This window comes from Akebia trifoliata, chromosome 4 (assembly GCF_017979445.1).
Source record: "Akebia trifoliata isolate Shusen 1 chromosome 4, ASM1797944v1, whole genome shotgun sequence".
Lineage (NCBI taxonomy): Eukaryota > Viridiplantae > Streptophyta > Magnoliopsida > Ranunculales > Lardizabalaceae > Akebia > Akebia trifoliata.
The window spans coordinates 9249921-9273710 of NC_141378.1; the positions used below are offsets into that span (position 1 = coordinate 9249921).

General features: G+C 31.5%; 1 protein-coding gene across 2 annotated transcripts; it reads left to right on the forward strand.

The window, feature by feature from the left end:
* The first annotated feature begins 8948 nt into the window (after positions 1–8948).
* LOC147403601 (alkylbase DNA glycosidase-like protein mag2) lies at positions 8949–16268 on the forward strand. 2 transcript variants are annotated; one of them, XM_086439226.1, is made up of 3 exons: positions 8949–9894; positions 10765–11152; positions 15911–16268. In XM_086439226.1, exons 1-3 carry the CDS (start codon positions 9144–9146, stop codon positions 15987–15989), a joined length of 1218 nt encoding a protein of 405 aa, XP_086295352.1. In that variant the 5' UTR covers positions 8949–9143; the 3' UTR covers positions 15990–16268. The 2 variants fall into 2 exon arrangements, with proteins under 2 accessions (XP_086295352.1, XP_086295353.1); XM_086439227.1 differs by having other exon boundaries at positions 8951–9894; positions 15794–16268.
* Positions 16269–23790: the final 7522 nt, after the last annotated feature.

A 23790-nucleotide genomic window follows, 5' to 3' on the forward strand; every position in this document is an offset into this window, starting at 1 on the left:
TAGCGATCAGTGCTTAGAGACTCTTTTATTATCTCGGGAGTTCACTGTACAGAAAGGGGTCCAACATCGCTGGACATTAGAAATTCCCAGAACGACAGCTGGACTCACTGGTATGGACCGAACGGTTGAATTCACAGAGTTGGATCATTTCTCTATCCTCACCTAATTTCTGTTGCTTATGATAATTTTTTCCTTATTAATTCAAATTTATATGAACAGTCGTCAACGAGTTTTATTTATAGGATAATTTGATTTATATTTTAATAATAAAATATGTATAAATGTGAGTGTTTTATTGTCTCAGTAAGTCTAGTTTTAATAAGTTAGTAAGGTTTAAAATCTTACGTGGTGAAACTCACTTGTGACATCCAAAAACATGATCCCATGTCAGGATGTAGAAGACAAATTTTATGAATTTTTAAAGAAAAAAATTAAAAAATAATATTTTTTATCGATAAATTTAATTTTAAATTTGAGAGTTTCATGAGAATGCTATCGGTTCTTTTAGAAACCTTGGAAAAAGGTTAAAAACATTAATTTTTTGAATCTCTTTTATTTTATTTTTTCTGAATTTTCAAATCTAGAAGGTTGTGGTCCCTTAGTAATATTTAAATTTTACTTAATTAGTAATAAAAGTCTCTTATTTATTGTGGAATAGCATGGCTGCACTAGTTGAATTGAAAATAGTACTTTTTTTTCAAAGTTTCAAAGTAAGGCAGCAGAACTGGCAGTACAGGCAAGGGTATCTGGACTCGGGACCACCTCCTTTTCTTTTTGGATAATTTAAATATGCCCCCACCGAATTTTAGTATTTTACTGAATGATTCAGATCTGATGACATACACTTGACCATGATCTTTGTTGGAGGTAAGTTAAAAAAAAAAAATTTGATTAAAATACCATAGAGTGAGGATTTCGAAGAGTGTCCCTTTTCTATATGATAGGGATGGTATCTATGGCGTGTTCTGGTAAGAGTTTAGGATGCATTGGTCTTTTAATCAAGCCATTTTTATACATTGTACGTAGTCCAATGTGTTTTTCTCCAACACACGCATGTCACATGGACACTTTATTTTCATATAAGATTAGGACACCATTCTAGATTACAACTCAAAACATTATCTTCAACATTTTTGAATTCAACCTAACAGCCGGACTTTTTGGATTTTGTAGAATTTATCTTAAGGTGAGAAGGTTTTTAAAAAGAAAGATTTACTAACTTCTTGATTATAAGTTAGAATCCAAAAGTCAAGGGTATTATAAAAAAAAGTCCCCACCTTGGGTCCACTAAGCAATTTTTTGAGTCACGTGGTACACACTTTCAATCATGGTTTGAGATATTTGTCCTTTTCTAACGATTCGAAGTGTACTGGATTTGTGAAATTTCAACATTATGTGCAAGACTAATAATTTTTTAACTCAACTTGATAGTCAGACTCAAAACTCATTTATGTGTCATGTGCAAAGAACCGTAAATTATTTTACTTGAGATACATAATTATACTCTCAGGATACACAATTACAGATGATAGGTTGATTATGTATTCCAAGAGATATAATCTACGATTCTGTGCCCATTCCACGTTAGTGAGTTTTTAAGTTTTCTTGTCAGGTCGAGTTCAAAAATCAGCACTTTATGTTCAATGTGAAAGACCCGTTTTAACAAATATATATTCTTCAATTACAATCCATAAATTAAAAGGTATTACGAGCAAATATATTTAGTTTTTTGTGGAAAAAAATTGGTTCACTTGCATGAATTTTTTTTATTTATTCTATAAATATAATTAGAAGATGACATGTGCAAACACGCATGTATTAGAAGGGTTTATTTATAATTAAAAATGTTAATTAAAGAATTTTTTAAGATTACATAATAAAAAAGTTACTTTTGTAATCTTAACAACTAATCAATCTTATTATAGGCCATGTGTAACAACTTTCACAGTTTTTGACCAAAATGACCCTAATTATATTAGGTTTAAATGCAAAGATGGGGACATTGTGAGATTCAAATTTTAGTGTCGAACCACTTCTACTCCATCTTCTTTCATTATAATAATAAAGATATAACCCATTTTGGTCAAATTAAAAAAATGTCAGAATGGATATATAATCCGTTGGATGAATATTTGGTATGATTGAACAAGTAATTTCGACAAAATACTTGACTCTTTTGATAAATCCCCAAAAAGAAACATTAACTCCAAATGATATTTTGAAGATCTCTGCCATACGACTTCTACTGATGATGAATCCTAAATTAATTTTTTTCCAGGACTCCGATATCAATATCTAATTAACAACATTTAACATTGATGTTTGATTCCCATGGACCTACATAAAAGTGTTTGTATTCATGTACATATGGGCCCACATTTGCCATCATGACTCGTCGACTTGCATAGATAGGAATCATAATCATCCATTCAATGAGCAAAGCGTAAGATCAACTAGAAAAAAGAAAATACGACAAGAGAAGCTAAAGCATTTAGAGTCGTAGCATATATAGTTTTTGAATAATAAATTTGCCAACTCAGATGAGAGATCTCAAAATTAGTGATAGTACCTATATTCCAAAATACCTATCACATAAATCTTGTCGAACCGCATAAATCTTGTGTTCTCGTTGTCTTATATGCGCGTCAGTGATAGATTGAAGAACACATAAAATAAACCTTAAGTGGTTTGCAAGTAAGAGTCAAATCTACATGGATGGTGGGGAATACTCTTAAAATCAAAAGCAATTAAAGTATAAATTTCAAAAGAATTTAAAATCAATTTTGAAGAAATTGTTTGAGTTACAAACTACAAAATCGTTCATGATTCAGTAGCCGCGCCACCACCTAATTTGCCCACACCATGGTCATCTTGAGCTTGATTTCTCATAAACTTTGGTGATTTATCCATTTTCATGCCTTGAGTGTCGTGGAACTTCCAATTTTGTACAATAGGTCCTTGATTGAATTGACTTGTCTTCAAGACACCTACAAATAATTTGTACATAATTAGGATTATTTAATTACATATAAATATATACCAAAATGTATGATCAAGCAATTATTCATCATAAGGCGTGAAATTGACCCTAACATGATTTCTTATGTAAAACCTTGAATAATATCGATAAAAAATAGATAAATACATTTTCAAACTACATGAAATAATTCAAACATTTAGGCACTCATCAATTACTCGATGATTTAATTAATCAAATCATTTTCGAATAAATACATTTCAATTTGTGACCACGCATATGTGGTTCATATTACTTAGTCACTCGAGAATTTGGGATATTTCTTTCTTTCTTTTCTTTTAGATTTTTGTGGAAGGCAATAAGAAAGCTAAGTTAATAATCAGTTATCGAAGATTCCGAATAAAATGCAATCATTTAGTTTACAAAACCAATACGTCGATTGTGGTTCATGTATTGATGTAACTATTGTCGATATATTATATACATTGATTGTAATTCATCTTTGTTTTAGTTTTGATTTCAATAGATCCCAGACATGTATAATTAGTTTTGGTTGAATATTTTAATAAATAAATAATAAAAAATTATTCAGAGAGAATAGAGAAGTCAAGGTGACCTATTAATATAGGAAAAAATAAATTAACCGATTCAACGCTATATTTACAAAGATATCTTATCATTCATTTCCTTCCAAACCCCCTAATCAATCACAAAATAAGTTGGGTTCCAAAAATTTCGTGCTCTTGAAGGCAAAAAGTATTAGATCTCCAATTGCAATAATAACAACGATATGGATTCTAAAACGCAACATGAAAATATGAAACAGAGAAAGAAATTCAATTAGATAAGGACTTGATTAACCCATTCAAGGCTATATTTGCAAAGATACCAATAATTTACATATAGAATCCTCTAGCTATTATGTGATCCATGGTAACAACAAATCTAATGTCCCAAGCCAAACAAAGGAAAACAACTCTAAAAGTAGGAAACTCAAAACAAAATACAGGCACAAGGGAAAAGTAAAATTATTCAATCTCCTTAAAAAAGAGAGATGGTGATAAGAAACAACATTAATAACAATAACAATTTCTTCAATTTCTCTTGAATCCAAAATCCCAAGAAATTACGTACGATCCGGGCAAACCCTGTTTCCAAAAACATAAATACAACATGAGAAATTTCTCTTGGAGGAGGTATTCATCACACCAGTGGTCCTCATTCCCTCTACGAAACTTAAATGCACGATGACTTAAAAATATTTTCCAAACACTATACCCCGTTAAGATAATCTCAACCCACTATTCTTCCAACCTCAAGTATACTTACTTTATTGGGAAAATTACTTAAAAGACCTTTACGGAAGGGTTTCTTTCTAAATAGTCCATAAGTTTTCAATTGTAGGTTGGCAAGATATTTAGTCAACTTTTTCTTTTTAAATGATCCCTGGACCTCATCTCCCACATTTCTCATGATCAAATGCATTAACCGTTTAAACTCATCGTTTTCATATAAAAAATTGGATTCTTCACATCTCAATTCGAGTTTTAGAGATTTCATTCCATTGGAAATGATTTAAGAAAGAAAAGAAGCCATTTTTAAGAGTTTTTTTTCTCTTAGATTTTGGATGAAAATTGATCAAAAATGATTCTTTTGGGTTGAAATCATCTAAACAAGTCATTATCTCAAGTTTTTAGTCGATCTTTTCATGTATTTTAGTCGGAAAAACTCAAATTTTGAAAACGGGTGGATTTTACTAGTGGTTTACTCAACAGTAAATAAAAAAGCGGTGAGTTCGCGAGTAACGAGGGACCATTAAAAAATAAAAAATTTACAAAATGTCATATCAAGCTACCACGAAAAACTTAGGGATTTTTTAAAAAGAAACCCTTCCACAAGGGTCCTTTAAGTAGTTTTTCCTTATTTATTTGGCCTTAATATTCTTCCTATTAAAACTTTGTTCCTCCCCAAATCTCCACAATCATTTATCCAAGAGAGTCAAATTCTCTATTGTAAAATTTTAAAACTTAAACCCACCACCCACCTTAATCTTTTCGAAACTGATGATGGTCAGATTAGGTTCAATAGGATTTGATATGTTAACTATCGATTTTGAATACTTTTTTATTTTTTCATGAAAATAAATGAAGATAATTTCAGAAAAATGCATGTAATTTTATGTTTTAATAGGGAGAAGTGAGCACCGTAGTACTTGAACTTTTATGAGTTTACTTTTCTACCATTCTTTTAAGAGTTGTGATAATCTGACTCCCCCACGTGGCATACTCAAGTTACATACACAGATTATAGATATACTTATAATCTATATATTTAGATGAATATTTTTCTATCAAAGCTTAAATAAAAGTAAAACATGTTGTATGATTATGATCTAACTCTCATTTATAACCGTTATAAGTTAAGTAATACAGCAATTTCAATTTTGATTGAATAATCTTCAAATAAACAAAAATTATTTTAAGTATAATTTATTTTCATTAAAAAGTTGAATTCTAGTCCTTTTATTTGGCCCAAGCCCATAAGGGTTGGGGGAGAGCTTAGTTGACTTAGCCCCGATAAGGGTATAGGGTTTTTCCAAGGTAGAGCCCACCACTTTAGGATTCAATCCAGCCCGGTCCGGCCCAAACCCTCAATGACAACCCAATGCCTCATGGACCCTTTGCTTCTCTAAATAAAAAAGTAGTCCCTATCTAATGAGGTTGGCTGGATAAAAGACTCTAGAAATAAAGAAAATAAGTCTGAGCTCACAAGGGAGAAACAAAGCTAAGGAAGAGAAAATACCTTAATTGGAAACAATGGTGAGTTCGGATTGTCAATGTAATTGTGAGAAGCAAAGCAACATGACGTGTAAGTAATTGTTACACCAATGGAAAATGGACGTTCGGATAATATCACTGATGGAAAATGGACATTTGAATAATATCAAAATCTCATATTCTTAAGATGGAATGATTATGATATCGAAGTTCTAGTTTAATTTTGATCGTACCTGTGTCATCTTGAAATGAAGATAATCAACTTCCTGGTCAAAGATTCCCTAGTGAAAATCAATAATCAAGTCATGTTTAACAAATATAGTGATATTGATTATTGACCACTCCATAAGTGTGACTATCACTAATTTACTTTATTGAAATATAGTTCAAAAATCAATTAAGCCCAATTCAAGTGTGTGTATTGTTGGATTGGTCCAAGGTAATATGGGTTGGACTTGTAACTTATGTAAGTGACCCACTTATGTGGTACTTTTAAAAATGATTTTATTCTTTTGTTGTAAGAAATCTAGTTTCAAGTCTAAGTCTTTTCCAAAGAAAAGAGTAAAGAAAAAAAATACCAAAGAGAGAAGATGTCAAAAAGTTTAGAAAGATTGAGATTTAGAAGAAGGTGAATCTAAGTGATAAAGGTAATATTTGCATCGATTTGCCTAAAGTGAAATCGACCTCCAATGCTCATATCTCCATGGACGTAACCTTTGATGATCACGTAAAAATCTTGTGTTGTGGGTATTGTGTTCTTACTATTTTCTGTGTGGTGTTTATCTTCTTTACATCTGTTACTATTAGTTAGGTACCCTTCAGCCATTATTAAACAATGTCTAAGAAGGTCTGACATATAACTTGTTTGGTTAAGTACCCAATAGGTGTTCGATCAATTATAAAGGGAGCTTCACAAGGGTGTTCACATACACAACATACTTTATTTTTATAGAGTTGCTATTACCACACAAACTTTTATTAATGCCGCACCAATTCTTATGTAAATCACCAAAGAATTACACATAGTGTGATGTTAGTAAAATTTGGTGTGACAATAGTAACTCTCTATTTTTATTCATATGAATAAACAATTGCTTTGATGTGATTTAATTGCCCAACTCACTATTTTAGATGAAATTTAATTGCCAAACTCATAACAAGGGGGAAAAAAAACTAAGGTCTAAAGATGTGCAATTCACCACAAATCCTTAGAGATTTGAGTGTTGTGCTCTTGACCCAATTGATGACTAAATAAACAATTATAAGTGTAGATCTTCTCACAATGGTGAGCTCGCCAAAGGATGGATCTGTCTGAAACGCATATATTATTTTGACAAGGAGAACATTTAGATCAAATGGTACACTATTTTTAAGATTAGATTTGGTCTAAATGTTCATTTTGCCAAGATGACTTATGCATTTCAAGTATTTTACTGGAATTGCTATCTTTTTTCACATTACGAGCCGATCAACTTTAAGAACTCGCAACTAGATAGATCTTCTCAAAACACCAAAATGCATGTATGTAATAGAGAAATAAACATTCAGATCAAATGTTGCTTCTAGAACTTCAAATTTGTTAGTATGTTGTCTTTGTACATCATTCACCATCACAAATCGTTGGAATGGATAAATATTACAATAAAATTAATAGTATGCCATTATTTATTTGTCGAGATGAATTGTAATGACTATTGAAAGGGTATTTAAAAAAAATCCCTACCTCAAGATCCATTAATTATTTTTTCCTTTCTTTTACTTATTATTTTCACCAATGTAATTTAAAATAATAAAAAAAGGCTAGAGTCATGCTGGAAGTAATATTAAAATGTACAATCGATATACATTTTAATGTTACTTTAGCATTATCCAAAATACCAACAATGTTGTCTACCACCTAATTTTATTTTTTAAATTATTTAGAAATATAATTTTTTTAATATATTACTAAAAAATAAAACATATTTTTTAGATTTTTATATTTTTATTTGAATATTTGATAATCTAATTCAAAAAAAAGAATAAGGGTCTGACGATAGATGCCATGTGGACTTTTTTTTTGTGTGTCTATAATACCATTGGACTCTTTAATTATTCTTATATTTTATCTACTTAAAATATACCTCACCTCATTGTAAATCGGGACAGATCATGAGACATATGTAAAAACAATGGTTTTTCAAAATATAAGTTATACGTTTTGGATTGAGCTGATTTTTTGTGAGGATGGTCATTATGACGAGAAGATCATCCTCACAAACAAAAAAAAAAAAATTCACCATAATCTGAAACTTCTAAATCCATGAAAAGTAGTTTACAAATTATTTGTAAAAAATCGATAATCCACATTCTAAATAACTTTTGATGGGGTTAAAAGTTTCAGATTGAACTGATTTTTTTAAAGATAATTTTCTCATTACAGAGATCATCCTCATAATAAATAAATAAATAAATAATAGCTCAATCCAAAACCTCTAACACATATTTTGAAATTTTATTGTCATTACATTGTTTTTACACATGTCCCATGATTCGTCCCCTTGTAAATAAGGGATATTTAAATTGATTTTTTTTTTAAATAAATCTGAAGCAACCTCAACATTCTACCTCATATCACACTTTCTTGATGTGGAAGTGTGTAGGAATGCTTTTCATCGCGATCCAGAAGCTGCGATATGAGGTCACTCCAACAAACTCTTTTTAGAAATAAATAACATTAGATGTTTTGTATACAAGGTGAGTTGTTAATGTAATTATTTTTTGAGTCGTGCTGGGGTGACACAAGATTTACTGTGATTCTCACAATTCTGACATGGAGATGCATACATAATCGTAGATGACTATTACTTGTATCACAAGAAAACACATTTATAGTTATGCGCACATCCCCCGTCAGATTTGTGAGAATCGCAGTAAATACCCTGTATCATTCCAACATTTTTCTTATTATTATTATATTTTTTTTTTATAATTGAAAATAATTTGTGATTAGGTCTTGTTAACGTGTGCCCTCGTAGCAACGTTATTGGGCAATAAATACACATTGAAAATTAGAATCCGAGGGTATTTTAGTAAAAGAATGATTTTTTAAAGGGGCATTTTCGATACAGAAGCTAATTTCCAAAGTGTATTTATTACGCTTTAAAGGCGCACGTTAACAAAGTTTAATTCAGAAAATAAGGTTTGGAAGGAGTTACTTCAACTCTCGGGGAAGAATTACCGCTGTATAGTACTTAGGGTTGAGGTCTGCCTAAGTACCCATATACAAAGTCAATAAAAAGTACATGAACATCGATACAATATTTTCTCTGTTTTCGTAATTTTTTTTTTTATTGGCGAATTGTCGTCAAGATTCCTTTGAAGTAGAAACATTAGCTTGACATAGAGAGATGGATCGTGTGCTTGTAATGAACAGCCGCAACCATCTCCACCACCACCTCCACCCACAACCACCACTCTCACTCTCACACATGGTGGACCAAACCCAAACCCTAACCCTAACTCATTCTCAACCCCAATCCCATCCCCACCATGACTCCACCACCACCACCACCACCACCACCCAAGTACCACCACCTCCACCACCACCACCGACATCAACCATCACCACTCCTCCACAAAACTCCACCTCATCCAAGATCCCTTTTCGCCCTAGAAAGATCAGAAAGCTTTCCTCTGACGCCACTCCAGACAACTCCAACACCAAATCTCTCCAACAAACCAAAGAAAACAACCAAAAAATCACCACCACCACCACCAACAAAATTCCTGCACAGCAACTCAGAATCCCTCCCAGGATCGTCTCAAGAACTCTATCTTCCGAAGGAGAGATCGCACTCGCTCTTCGTCACTTAAGATCATCCGATCCAAACCTCGCACGTGTGATCGATATTCACCAACCCCCAATTTTCGATTCGTTCCATCCTCCATTTCTTGCCCTCTCTAAAAGCATTCTCTACCAACAACTCGCCTTTAAGGCTGGCACTTCAATCTACACTCGCTTTGTCTCGCTCTGTGGCGGAGAAGCCGGTGTGGTACCCGAAGCAGTTCTTGCTCTATCTCCTCATCAACTTCGTCAAATTGGTGTCTCTGCTCGTAAAGCAAGTTATCTCCATGATCTCGCCAATAAGTACCGAAATGGTATTGTTTTCTAGCCCCTATTTGGTAATTAAAATAATTTTAATAATTATTTAATTTAATGGTTTTCTATTGATCTAGAATGTGATTGATTAGGTTAGTTTTGACTAGTTTTTTAGCTTAGCTGAATTAGGGTTTTAGGGAATTGGGTTGGGAAAAGAATGGGTTCGAGGATGATTATCAGTGGGCTATCTCATCAACATTCTAGGGTTTGCGTTCTTTTGGTTCAAGCAATTTGAGAATTTAAACATTGTTTATTTTTGAGAATTTTCATTTCATTTGGGAGTAGTAATCAAGTTTGGATTCTGTAAGTATTGAATTTGATGTTTTTGGATTGATCTAGAATGTGATTGATTAGTTTAGTTGGGTTACTTTTTTTAATCTTAGCTGAATCAGGGTTTTGGGAATTGGGTTGGGAGAAAGAACGGGTTCGATAATGTTTATCAGTGGGTCATCTCATCAACATTCTAGGGTTTGTGTTCTTTTGGTGCCAAGCAATTGGGTTTCTTACCAAAATCCATCATCTTCAACCTTGTTAAAAACCTTATCTTGTTCTCAAGATGAAATTTTGAGGGTAATGGATAAAAATGTTGCCATATTTGACGATTAATCGATAAATCACTGATCAATTTGTTGATTCTCTGATTTAGTCTGCTAGTCCTTTGTTCAGAGAATTTTGTGATTTTTTGGAAAAATATTGAGAATATTGTGACTATGCTTGACCTCCAAGTTGTCGCCTTTTGCTAATATATCTCATATTCATGTAAAAGTGGAAATGTTTGGAAGAAGTTCATTAGGAGGTTTTGCCCCCCTAGAAGTAGAATTTTTTTTTCTTTTTCTTTTTTGTGTTTTTAATTTTCAGGTTTGTAACAGGTATCCTTTCTGACACATCGATTGTCGACATGGATGATAAGTCTCTCTTCACAATGCTCACAATGGTCAAGGGCATTGGCTCTTGGTCTGTTCACATGTTCATGATTTTCTCGCTCCACCGACCCGATGTTCTTCCTGTGGGTGATCTTGGTGTTCGAAAAGGCGTTCAGATCCTCTATGGCCTTGAACAATTGCCTCGGCCTTCCCAAATGGATCAGCTTTGTGAGAAATGGAGACCTTACCGGTCTGTTGCCTCTTGGTACATGTGGAGGATTGCTGAGGCAAAGGGGGCTCCTGCAATGGTGGCAGCAGTGGATCCCAGTCCTAGTCAGCAACCGCAGCAGCAGTCACAGCTTATAGATCAAATCAATAGCATTGCTAACCTCGGGTGAAGTTTCTTTTCTATAGCAATTTATAATGTGTTTTAACATTTCTAGCAATTTTTTTTGGGTTTTGTTAACGTGTGCCCTAAAGGCACATGTTAACAGAACACATTATTTTTTAGCAATTAGATGGTTCGTCCCTAGTTTTATAGTATTGCTACTTGATGTGATGTGGTACAATTTGGTTGGTACTTCCACGCTTGGGATTGTTATATGTTTGATGCTAAATTGCTTGTATGATATGAAACTTATAAATGTGGGTATGTTGACCGATTAAAACCAATCAAACATGAAGAAGAAAAGAAAAAGAACGCTAACCCATTGTTTGAAAAATTCTTCCTCGAGGCAGAAGTCTGGTTCTAGTGTCAAGGCTTAAGCCTTTGATTTGTTTATAAGAGGCTTATGCTCTAGATTGACTTGGAGGCATAGGAGAGGCTTAAGCCTTGACTCTACAGGCACATATACAAGCTGAACATATAAAACAATATTCTTTTTAATTTTTTCCCCTCAACGAAATAGCCCCTCCCTATCTTTTCTGCCCAAACAACCCCTATTAAGATGATTTAGATTCTTCCTCTTTTTTTGTTAGTAAATCTAGCACACAAGTACTAGGCAATGCCAGCTAGAAGTGTTTCAAAAGTGACTACATTTCTATCGGGGTGAAGAAACTAAAAATACTTGGACACCTAATCCTTAAAAATTAGAGCTTTATGTGAGAAGGACAGGTTGAGAATGAGTTAAGCAAAATCTCAACTAATTCAATCAATATATTGTCTTCTTTTATCATTAATATAACCTTGCTTACGTAAAATATTAAAGTTGTGGAAGATCGGTTACCTAGAGAACGTACATGCACTTGTATCTTTTAATTAAGGACAGACCAGTTACATATAGGGTCTTGAACTTAAAGGAAAGAGCATCTAAACTAACCATTTTTGACAAATGTAAATGTCAGTGATTGGTATAATGATGCAAACATTTGTGATTAGTCCCCTTGTTCTGTTGAATATTTCTGATAGATAAATGGTGCTGATCTCTGTTAATCTTTTAAAGAGAATCTTCTCATTTCCCTTTGTACAGATGGATAGCAAAATTCCTTAACGTAGAAGCTTAGGTGATATGGGACAACCTATTAAGGTTGTTCTACTGGGGAAGGATCGTGGAAAGGCTAATTAAGATGGTGATAAAGAATAAAGAAAAATCATTGAAAGGTTTTTTTTTTTTTTTTTAAAGGAAAAAATCGTTACCAAAATCCCAATTGGCTATATGTTGAAAGATAAATGCAAATTTATGCAATCACAATATTTTTCAACAGGATCCTATAATTGGGTTTAGGGGGATTAAAAGAATGTGAAGAGAAATAAGATATGAAGAGAAAGAGAATGGATAAAAGGATAGGACCTTGGAATCACACCAAGGGTTTCTTGGAATTACACAAAAATTAATAGAGAGATCATACCAACAAACTTTATTTAAATTATTCATCAAACTTTCCGTAACTAAATCCTAGGGAAAGAGTACCCTACCCAAGACTTAATCATTAGCATTCTTGGTTTAGTGTTGTTTTGGTGTAAACAGTTCAGAGAATTTAGTGGTTTGTAATTTTTGAAGATTTTGTGTTTAGGTGGGATCTCGTTTGTAATGAAAGAGATTAATATTGTATCAAAAAATATAAAAATTCTTAATTCGAGAATATAACTTTCCTACTAATTAAAAATTTCTAATAATAAACTTCTAAAACAAAGAGAATTCAAAAGAATATAAAATAGGTCCATAACTAAAGCCTAATAACTAAAATAAGATAAAACCCTGAAACTAAAATATGGCCCAAATAGGATAGACCCATTATCTCTGATGTCCCCATTAATCTAGTTTTGCTGCTAAGAGCGAAGGGATTCATAGATTGAAGTTATGAGCTTTTGCAAAATCTCTCAGGAAAAACTTTCAGGTTTGAAAGAAGAGAAAATATAGGAAGAACTGCACATCTCTCATATCGTGTTTGGCTGTATTACATAATTAATGAAGTGATTCTTTTCAAAATTAAAGATTTTTATTGCACAAAGATAGTAGAGGCAGTGACGCAAAACTATCATTTGGAATGTGTCCTTTCTTTATATGTTCTTATTAGATGAATCCCAATAGTATCTTGTAGTGGGAGTCCGAACATTGTTCACCAATTTTAATGGCTTTCATAACTTTTAACTACGAGGTCTTCTGATTGAATCATAGAAAGTGGATCCAGTAATGTTAGCTAGGAGATATGTAACAAGGACAAAAACATGTATATAGGTGTCTGACAAAAGGTACAAAGTGTCAGTGACACTTTTCCCACTAACCTAGGTTGACACTTCTATGTGAATCACAGGAAGTGTACCAAGTAATGTTAGCCTGGAGCCACGTAACAAAGACACGTGCATGGCTGTCTGATAAAGGATCTGAGTGGCAGGGACACTTTCCCCCACAAGCACAATAGATTTGACTTCATTTCACTTTATTTTAGATGTTGGGAGACAATTTCTTACTTCATTTCATGTTAAATGTACAAGAAATAATGTAAATAAGCTCATATACATTGAGACCAGATAGTTCATATGATATTTTTTTTTGATAGGTAAATCAAATATATTAAAATAAACTGACCAGTTGAGATGACCAGCCACATTATTGTTCTTTGTATTTTGTTTTGGTTCTTGTATTTGCTTCTTGTAATGTGGCCGGTCATCTCAACCGGTTAGTTTATTTTAGTATATTTGATTTACTTATCCAAAAAAAAAAAAGATCATATGAACATTATAAAATTTATTATTGAAAATAGAAATTTGAATAAAATAGTTATTTCTTTGGTAAAGTGTGGCAGCATGTGCCTGACATATGGGTACAAAACTATGTTTGACATGGTAAATTCTTAGAACATGGAGTGTCCTTGTCATATATAAGGCTCATATGGCGTTTTGTCATCATCTATGCCCTATCCGACATATTGAAATAGCACTGTAGACATTGTAGATACATTCTCGTAGATCTTGACTCTTAGTGGTTTTTGGTGAAGACGTGTGAGTGATTGAAACTTGAGATTGAGATTGGCACCTTTGAAGATTTTTTTTGGAAGATAGGACCCAGGTGCGTAGTATTTCATGTGTTTAGAGTCATGTTATTGTAGCACCTTGGGTATGTGTCTTGATTGGTCACCTCGACTGCCTATTTCAATCTATAATACAATATATTTTATTTATCAAATAATTATAAAGTAGTCCGAATCCCAAAAAGGATGCGGGATACCGTACGTTAAAAATAAAATAAAAAATGGAACTGCAACTTTGAGGTTCCATGAAACATGTTAACTTCTCTAGTATTTTTTTTTCCCATTGTTTTCTGAGGAACATGATTTGAACATTTTTATGGACAACTAAGGAGATTTTGTTTTTGGTAAGTAGGAGATTTTGGATGACATGAACCTGTATTTTGGACTCTATAGGAAAGAACTTATTTTATCACTCAAAATTTTCTATTTATGTGGAATCCTTTATATTTGTAGATAGATAGGGCATCTACAAAACATTGGTTACTAAGAAATGTCTCACCTTTTTATTGTTCTTTTACCTAAAATTTCTGTACGCAAGTTTCTGGTAGATCAAGGTTTTTTCTTTTCAAATAGATAGATCAAGATTGCAATCATAGAAAATGTTTCTCTAAGATAAATTAACAAGATCTACTAAACAGATAAAATCTTCTAAGGTCCCGTAATATCAGGATCCAGCAATTAATTTTATTTTACTTTTTTTGATAGTGAAAATATCAAGATTATAATATATAGACCAACCCTATTACAAGTTAGAAAGATGAAGAAGACATGCCTAGCAGAAAATGGATACATAGAATCTTAATACAAGTTCTGGACAAGTGTGTAAAAACAAAACTATTCCATCATCCTACGCACAATAATATCCCATCTAAAGACAATCCTCAAAGAAAAGGCCCTTGGATTTTTTGAAGGCTTTGGACTAATTGAAGAAAAGTGATTTTGATTGATGCCTAAGAAAATGTCCTGTATGCAGGGAAATGTAAAAGAACAAGAGAGAAAAAAAAAAATTAGGGCAACTGTATATGTAATCTGCCACTTTATTGGACTATCTTTTATGTACCTCAGTTTGTCCTAATCTTCCTTGTCCTATGGTCATGATTATATCACTTTGAATCTGAATAAAATTTGACAAAGAATTCAGCTTCTTCTTACTACTACATTAGCATTTAAGGCTCCAATGGACTAAATATTGCACTTATATCTCTCAAAATTTAAGCTTCAATTTAAACGAGTGGTAATACCATAGACGTGGGATCTAAACCTATATATATATGTGGGTTGGGATCAGGTGGCAATCCTTACTTTTTCGGTTAGAAGTTTTCAAATGTACTGATTTTTTGTGAGGATGATCTCTATAATGAGAAGATCATCATCTTTAGTAGCAACTGTTATCCGTCATCTTCTTCTGTAGTTTACTTCGTTTTCTCGCTGATGAATCGATAGTTCCTTTAATTGGATTTATGAAATAGCCTTATATGATCTAAGGTTCTATTGTTCAATGTTTTTATATAATGTATTTGAACTGCTTATTTTCTTTTTATACTTCATGCCGTGTTTTTTTTAGGGCTTGCGCATGGGGCCAATGACTGGGAAGGGAGAGAGATGTTCTCTGTGTTTGTATAATTTCTTCTGCTCTTCCTTGCACCCTTCAATCGATTTGAGGGGATATTAGTCTTTGCAGTTTGTGGATGGGACTGTCCATGCAAGATCTAGCACAGCAAGCATGGACATTTGAGACGTTGGAGGCTTTGCAGAGATGAATCATTCTGGATTTTTTCCTCTTTAGTATGTTTTCAGGTTCTAATAAAGCACATATCTGCTGTAATCATCTCCTTGTCCAAGAGTCTCAAAATACCATTTCAAAAATATTTATCTGTCACTAAATGTACTCATTTGAGTTGATTTGCTCCCCAAGTGTTTTGTGGCTTTGTCCATAATCTTCTAACGACACTTGTTAATCTTTTCAGAATGCTTTGTCCTCTTGTGTTTGTAATTAGTTTTACCCATGGATCAAAGTATCGTATCATATCGTTTTGGAATGCTTTGGCCTCTTGTGTTGCATGGAATCTACTCTAGATTTTAAATCGCCATGGTTTTACTCCCCTATTGAAACTTAAGGATGACGTACTATTTTTTTTTCTCCAATATTTAACAAGTGACTTATTTTACAGAAATATATAGATTTAGACGTTTGTTCGTGTGTAGTTTAAGGCTTCGATGAACAGAATGAATTACCTTGTTAGTATTAAAAAAAGAAAATATAATGAGTTTGATTCCATTGAGAAATGCTCCAAAAAGGTGTTGGTGGCGGTGGTGAAGCTGATCTAGTGAACAAAACAACCTCATTTTTATACAATGGTTAAGCTTCCATTCTATGAATGTTCTTCTGAACAGATGGTTTCGAGAATTGGTTTTGTTTTATTACTATTACTGTTGTTAAAGCAAACCCTCCTCTTAGTCGGATGCTTAATATTGTCAAAACGACAACACAAAATCCTAACTATAACAATTTTTAAAATATGAAATTAGACAGTTAAGGAATTAATATATATATATTTATTAGAGATAAGTGATGTATCCTCGAAATACATGTTTTATCCAGACCAGTTTCTTTATGACTATTAATAGAGATCCCAATCATCCGTATTTATTTTTAAATGACAATAATATTTTTCATTTGCTATTAGTTGACCATAAATTACAAATAATATTTATAGTGTTAAACCATATGGAAGAAGAGATGTACAAGTTAGGAAAGTTTAGTATTTTATTTTTTATTTTTATTGTTTACTGCCCTTTTTAGTCGATTTCCCTATTAATCTTTATCCAAACAAGAAAACTTAACCTAGGTAAGAGTATTTTACTTTTTTTTTTTTTTTTCTATTTATCTCACCACTGATTCCTTATTGTCCGCGCTTTAGCATCCCAAGCTGATGTCCTGACTTATAACCATCCTAGCATGTATCTCCATGAGACACTAGCTCATGCCTCTCAAACATAGGTCTTCATGTTCCTGATCCCTACGTGACATGTGTCGCTTTATGATATGCATTATGCAAATTTTACGCTTCACAACATGTTTCCTCATTCACTAAAGTTCCAAAAAGTATATTACATTTCAAAATTATTGCTTTATCAGGGTGTGATGTGATATTAATCAAATTATGATTATCAAATATTCATATTGCAAATGTCTATTAGATGAAAATTAAAAGATGATGAAAAAATTAATATAATTGTTTATCAATGATGAGTCTTGCACTAAAGAGAATCTAAAATTATATTTATGGAGAGATAGACGATGTTACTCCAAAAGCGCACCTCCACTTTAACTATTGAACTCTAATTATATGGCTAACTTCTTCCTCAATCTCAACTTGAGACAACGAAATTGATCTTTTCAAGATATTTTAAGATCATTTTAATTTGATATTTCCCTTCTTGGTGATAATGCCAAATTTATGCTTTTGACCTACTTAATCTTGAATCTATTTTCTTAAAGCCCCTAAATTATAATATCTCTTTTCATAATTTTAATTGTATAGTACTTTTGTCACATAGTACTTTACAAGCACACCACCCCCTTTAACAGGGAGCTATGATTTTATAGGGAACATCTTTTTTCAATCTAGACCCAAGATAATGAAATGAGTCCGACTAGCCTTACTATCTTAGTAAGGAAAGGATTTCTCTGATGAAATTTGATCATTTTGAGATAGTTTTAAAGCATTTATTTTAATTGAATATTTCTCTTCTTGGGTTTCAACACTAAATTTATACTTAACATACTCAATCTCTATTCTATTTTCTCCAAGACCTTAAACTATGATACATCTCCCTTTATGATATTTAGGTTTTTTTTTTGTCCATTCTCTTTCTAATTTCATAAATTAATTTTATATTATTTTTTTTTTTTAAATCTATAGAATAAAACACAATTTCGTTGGAACAGTTGTGTGTGACATAAATGTCCAATCAACTACAGTGTTGTTGGAGATAAATAATACTAGAACAAAATTTTATCATCTACAGTTTTGTAGGTTAGAATTCTCATCAAGCTATAGTGTCATGAGACCTATTTTATTTTCTTTATTCCTCATATTCTATAACTTTACTATATTTACTCTTTTAATTTTTTAATCCACTTTATTATTTTTCATTTTTTACCCTTTTAATATTAATTTTTGTAATAATATCCATTTAACTCTAGTTTTTTCACTTTTACCCCATTAACTCAAAGGAGCATACCCCTCTAATTTTATTATATTTTATTTTTTATCACCTTAATCCTGTTTTTCATCTCTTATCCCTTTAACCTAATTTTTTTTTTTAAATAATACTTCTTTCATCAAGTTATAATTTATTGGGACTCATTTTATTTTATTTATTCTCCACCTCCCCTAACTTTACTATATTTTCTCTTTTACCTATTTAATTCACTTTATTTTTTTTATCTTTAATATCAAAATTTTTATAACAGTTTTGTGGGTTAAATCTCCCATCAAACTATAGTTTTATGGGATTCATGTTATTTTTTTTACTCTTCACTTCCTCTAGTTTTACTATATTTTGTCTTCTACCCCACCTCTCCAACTTTATTTTTTTCTACTCTTACCTTCTTAACTTGGAAGAGGATGTCCCCTCTAACTTTATTATATTTTATATTTTATTTTCTTTAATCTATTTTATTATTTTTAATATCTTATTTCTTTAATTTCAAATTTTTTTATAACATCCCTTATATCAAATTATTATTTTTTAAGACCCAATTTATTTTATTTATTCTCGTTGTTCTTAATTTTATTTTATTTTCTCTTTTTTATTTATTATCTTTTTAATCTCAATTTTTTTATAATAATATATCTGATATATTTCTATTTTTATTTTTACTTTCACTTCTTAAGCCAAGTATTAAATACCGTACTCTAGATTTATATAATGATTGATCTATACCACCTAAAATCAAATTATTTTATCTTTTTATCGAACATTCTTTTCTATAATTTATATTGATGACGCATAAGTTGACGCTTATTAAATTACAAGTAACTCTACGTCAAATGTTAAATATCTAAATAGTGGTTGATTTTCCTTGAGCTCTTTAGTCCAATAAAATGGGTACACGACATCATATGATTTAGTATTTTATACAGTAATGAAGCACTTGATCATAACTTCCTGTTTGTTGGTGTTTCTGATTAGTCCATGACAGCTAATAGAGACCTGTCTTATAGACACTTGCAGGCAATAAGTAAAGATGACTGATGTTTGATGGCCCAAAATTGGCACAGATATTAAGAAAGGCAAAACAGACAAGAAGTGGTTAGACTCTTGCCACGTGTTTCACAAACTTAATATCTTTGTTATTTGTGGAATTAAAAATATTAAATAATACTCTTTTACTTTCTAGTCCCAACCCAGGTACCATTCACTTGTTCTCTCGAAAACTCCCTTAAAAGTTAAACAACCCTATCCGAACTCTACTCTCTAAACTTTATAAAAATTAAAAATTAACGACATTGTCGAAATAAAAAAAAATCTACTATTAATTCTTTTTTTCATATTTTAATATTTATAAAAAAATATTATTTTTTAAAATTTATCAAAAATGAATTAAGTCATTCGACAATCTAGTATTTTAATAAGATTAATTTTTTTTAATACAAAAGAGTATTAGGGCCAACTTGCACGCATCAAGTAATCCTTTATCTCTTAACAAGACTTACTAAACAGGACTTTTAATTTTACGATTTGTGATTATAGATATTAACAATCGATGAGAGTTGAACTTGAGATCATAAGAAGAGCAGACTCTTAATCCCGGAGTGCTACCACTCGACTACCAATCAGATGGTTAATAAGCGAAGATCCCTTAATCCTAAAGTGCTACCATTATTTTCTATCATTTTAGAAAATAATATATTTTAACATATTAATAAGCGAAGAGTCTAGCAAATTATTAAAATGTTGGATTATCCAACGACTTAATTCATAATTTTTTAAAATATAAATTTTTTTATATATAAATATTAAAATATTTAATAATATTTTAAATAATTTTTTCAATATCAAAACGTCAATTATTGTAAAAGACAAAAATATACCCAATTGCTTATTATAACATTTAATTGAGTCCGACTTTGAAACGGACATCCCACTTCAAATTTTCAAGGATCCCTCTTTGTTACAAGACAAGTGACTTTTCAAATTTATTTCATGCCCTTAAATTTTTATCCAAATTTAAAATATCTCCTTAAAAATGTCATATGTAATCCACTGAAAAGGGTTCTTTCAAATTTTGAAATGGGTTGCTAACTTAAAAGTTTTTTTTATATTTAATTTGCATTATTTTAATATTAAAAATCATTTCAAAGAAATTATAGATATTTTTTATATAAATATTATTAAACACAATAATTATTATTTAAATTTTATCTAAAAAAAATATTATCTCACCATCACTACAATTTTTATGTATTTTTCTTTTAAAAATAATAATATTTTAATAATATTGAATATTTGGTTACCAACCTCATTAGATAATATCATAGATAATTTTATCATTTAAAAAAAAAATGCACTAATTTGGAGAATTTGTAACTTCGAAAAGATAAGGTTTGGGCAGAGTTATTTCAACTGTATCAGAGATAGATATAAATAATACTTTTCATTTTAGGTCTCCTCGGTAAAAGACGGATTAAATAATAATCTCTCTATCCTTTATTAAATACTCATTAAATATTAATGTCTATATCTTTTTATTAACCTGATGTCTCGGGAATTGTGTAGTTAATTAAATTTCAAACCAAATATAATTTCGTTTCCCGATTTGGCAATAAGATCAATCGAAAATTTTACCATTTTAGAATAGGAAATATTTAGTACTTTAGTTAGTAAGCTAATCAAAGTGCAGAAGATAATCGGGCATTTTAGCTTCACACCCTTGTTTATTAGAAAAATTAGTAGGAACCCATTATTAGTTTTTTGACCCTTTGACTTTGGTCAACATCAATAGTCCCATCAATTTATATCTGGTCATTTTTTTTTTCCCTCAGGCGTGATTAGTGGTAAGTGAGGACGAACAAAATTTTCACATAAGTCATAATGACGTATTTGACATGGAGATTTGTTTTATTTGGATGATCAAATATCTTGAAAGAAATGAAAATAGAATAGAATTGTAATATTTTACCAATATTATTTATATTTTATTTTATTTCTAATATTTCCTTGAATATGATGATGGTGCTTTTAATTATGCTATTGTGTATACGAAAAATACTTTCATAAGCAAATCAATTAAAAATTTATTATTATTATTTATTAATTTTATTTTAGATAGTAAAGATTGTATAATTTTTCTCCGACCACTCTTTATTTCGTGAGTAGTGCTCTTTCTCACTCAATAAAATGATCCCTCATTAGATTTATGATCAAGAGGTATGTGAAGTTTCTGAATTCTTATGATAATATGCCAATGATTTCTAATTTCTATTCGACAAATGACCATGGACCTTGATCGTATGCATATGATATATTCAAGGTTGATGATTGTAGAATCTACCTTGTGTGCATTATATAAGGGTGGAGCAAGGATTTTACCCATGTGGGGGTAATTAAAAATGAATATATTTTTTAAGGTGCAATTAAAATATTTATTTTTGAAGGGGCACTAGTAACGGATCTCTTTATCTATTGGTATTATCTTTTGCAATAACTCACTAAATTTATTATTTAAAAAACTCTTGTGGGACAAGTGCCCCGAATGTAAATCTGCCCTAATTTGTGTGCTTCTAAGATATATATATATATATATATATATGGGTCCGTTCAGCACCCTAAGCTTTACCACACACTTTAACAAACGTGTTTTGTCTTACATGGGTTAGAAGTTTTGGAATGGGCTGATTTTTGGTGAGGATGATCTCTATGGTGAGGAGATCATCCTCACCAAAAATCAGCTCATTCCAAAACTTCTAACCCCATCAAAAATGATTTACAAAAAATGGACGGTCCACAATTTTTCAACATGTAAACATGGGGCTAAACATTTCTGAATGGGCTGATTTTTGGGGAGGATGATCTTCTAATCATAGAGATCATTCTCACCAAAAATCAGCCCATTCCAAAACTTCTAACCCATGTAGGACAAAAAACGTTTGTTAAAGTGTGTGGTAAAACTTAGGGTGCTGAACATTTCCCTATATATATATATATATATATTCAAAAGTAGCTTATATTACAATCCTTCATGCTTTTATATATATATATAAAAGGGTCCCGTTCAGCAATAAACATTTTGACAAACATTTTAGCAAAACATTTTTCAAAACATGGGTTAGAGGTTTTGGAATGGGCTGATTTTTGGTGAGGATGATCTCTATGGTGAGGAGATCATCCTCACCAAAAATCAGCCCATTCCAAAACTTCTAGCCCCAGTTTATAAGTTGAAAAATCGTGGACCGTCCATTTTTTGTAAATCATTTTTGATGGGGTTAGAAGTTTTGGAATGGGCTGATTTTTGATGAGGATGATCTCCTCACTGTAGAGATCATCCTCACCAAAAATCAGTCCATTCCAAAAACTCTAACCCATGTTTTGAAAAATGTTTTGTCAAAATGTTTGTTGCTGAACATTTCCCTATATATAAAGTAGCTTATGTTACAATCCTTCTTGCGAGTTACATTCTTTGCATTTGTGATTTCTAGTAATTTAAACTATTTTTTAGATGATTAATCCATCTGGTAGGATTTGGTAAGGGTGATATTGACATTGATTAGATTTAAACTTAATAAAAAATCTGTAATTAATTAAGAAAAGTAAGGGCGGGTCATATGATTGCTTGTTTTTCCGAGGTGGGTGAAGAAGGAAACACAAATTAAATGACAAAGGCCAAAGTCAATTAACACTGTGTTGACGACTTCATGTCAAACAAGGCTGCCTCTCTCTCTCTTCCTATTGGTTGACGACCCTGTACGTTCAGCGACCAAGTACCAAAACACAGACGCAGACAGATGCTCAACAACATGTTTGAGAGAGAGAGAGCTCTCTGTTTTTGAACGCGGAAACTCGACTCAACTCTCAAGACTTGCGATTCAACTCTAAACCAAAGCCTAGAGTTATTCCCATTTTCTTCCGACAGATTCTTCTCAGAGTTTGAACCAACCTTTGTTTTTTTTAATGAGAGTGCCATGGTAAATTAACAATAAAAAAAATAGGGATTTTTTTCAAAACATACCCAACTTATGTATAAGATATACTGTTCATTTTAATTCCCATAACATGTATTTTTAGTGAATTCATCACTTTTATACTCAATGAATTTGTTGAAAAATTACCAACGAGATCACTGATAAGACAAAATCATTGATATTTTATCTACGAATTAACTGAAAATACGTGTTTTGAGAATTAAAATGAACAATGTATCGAAATCGAAATTTGGTCATATTCAACACACAAAATGGAGATTTATCCAAGAAAATAAGTGAATGGTTGAGAATTAGTAAAAATTGAGGTGCCAATAGAAACTCTATCTTTTGCCAAAAAAATATATTTGGG

Excerpts from the sequence above, each read along its gene's own strand:
- LOC147403601 (XM_086439226.1), top strand. The coding sequence starts at position 9,144 with ATGGATCGTGTGCTTGTAATGAACAGCCGCAACCATCTCCACCACCAC. Across the intron at positions 9,895-10,764 it reads CGCCAATAAGTACCGAAATG|GTATCCTTTCTGACACATCG; the intron begins GTATTGTTTTCT and ends GGTTTGTAACAG. Across the intron at positions 11,153-15,910 it reads AATAGCATTGCTAACCTCGG|TTTGTGGATGGGACTGTCCA; the intron begins GTGAAGTTTCTT and ends TAGTCTTTGCAG.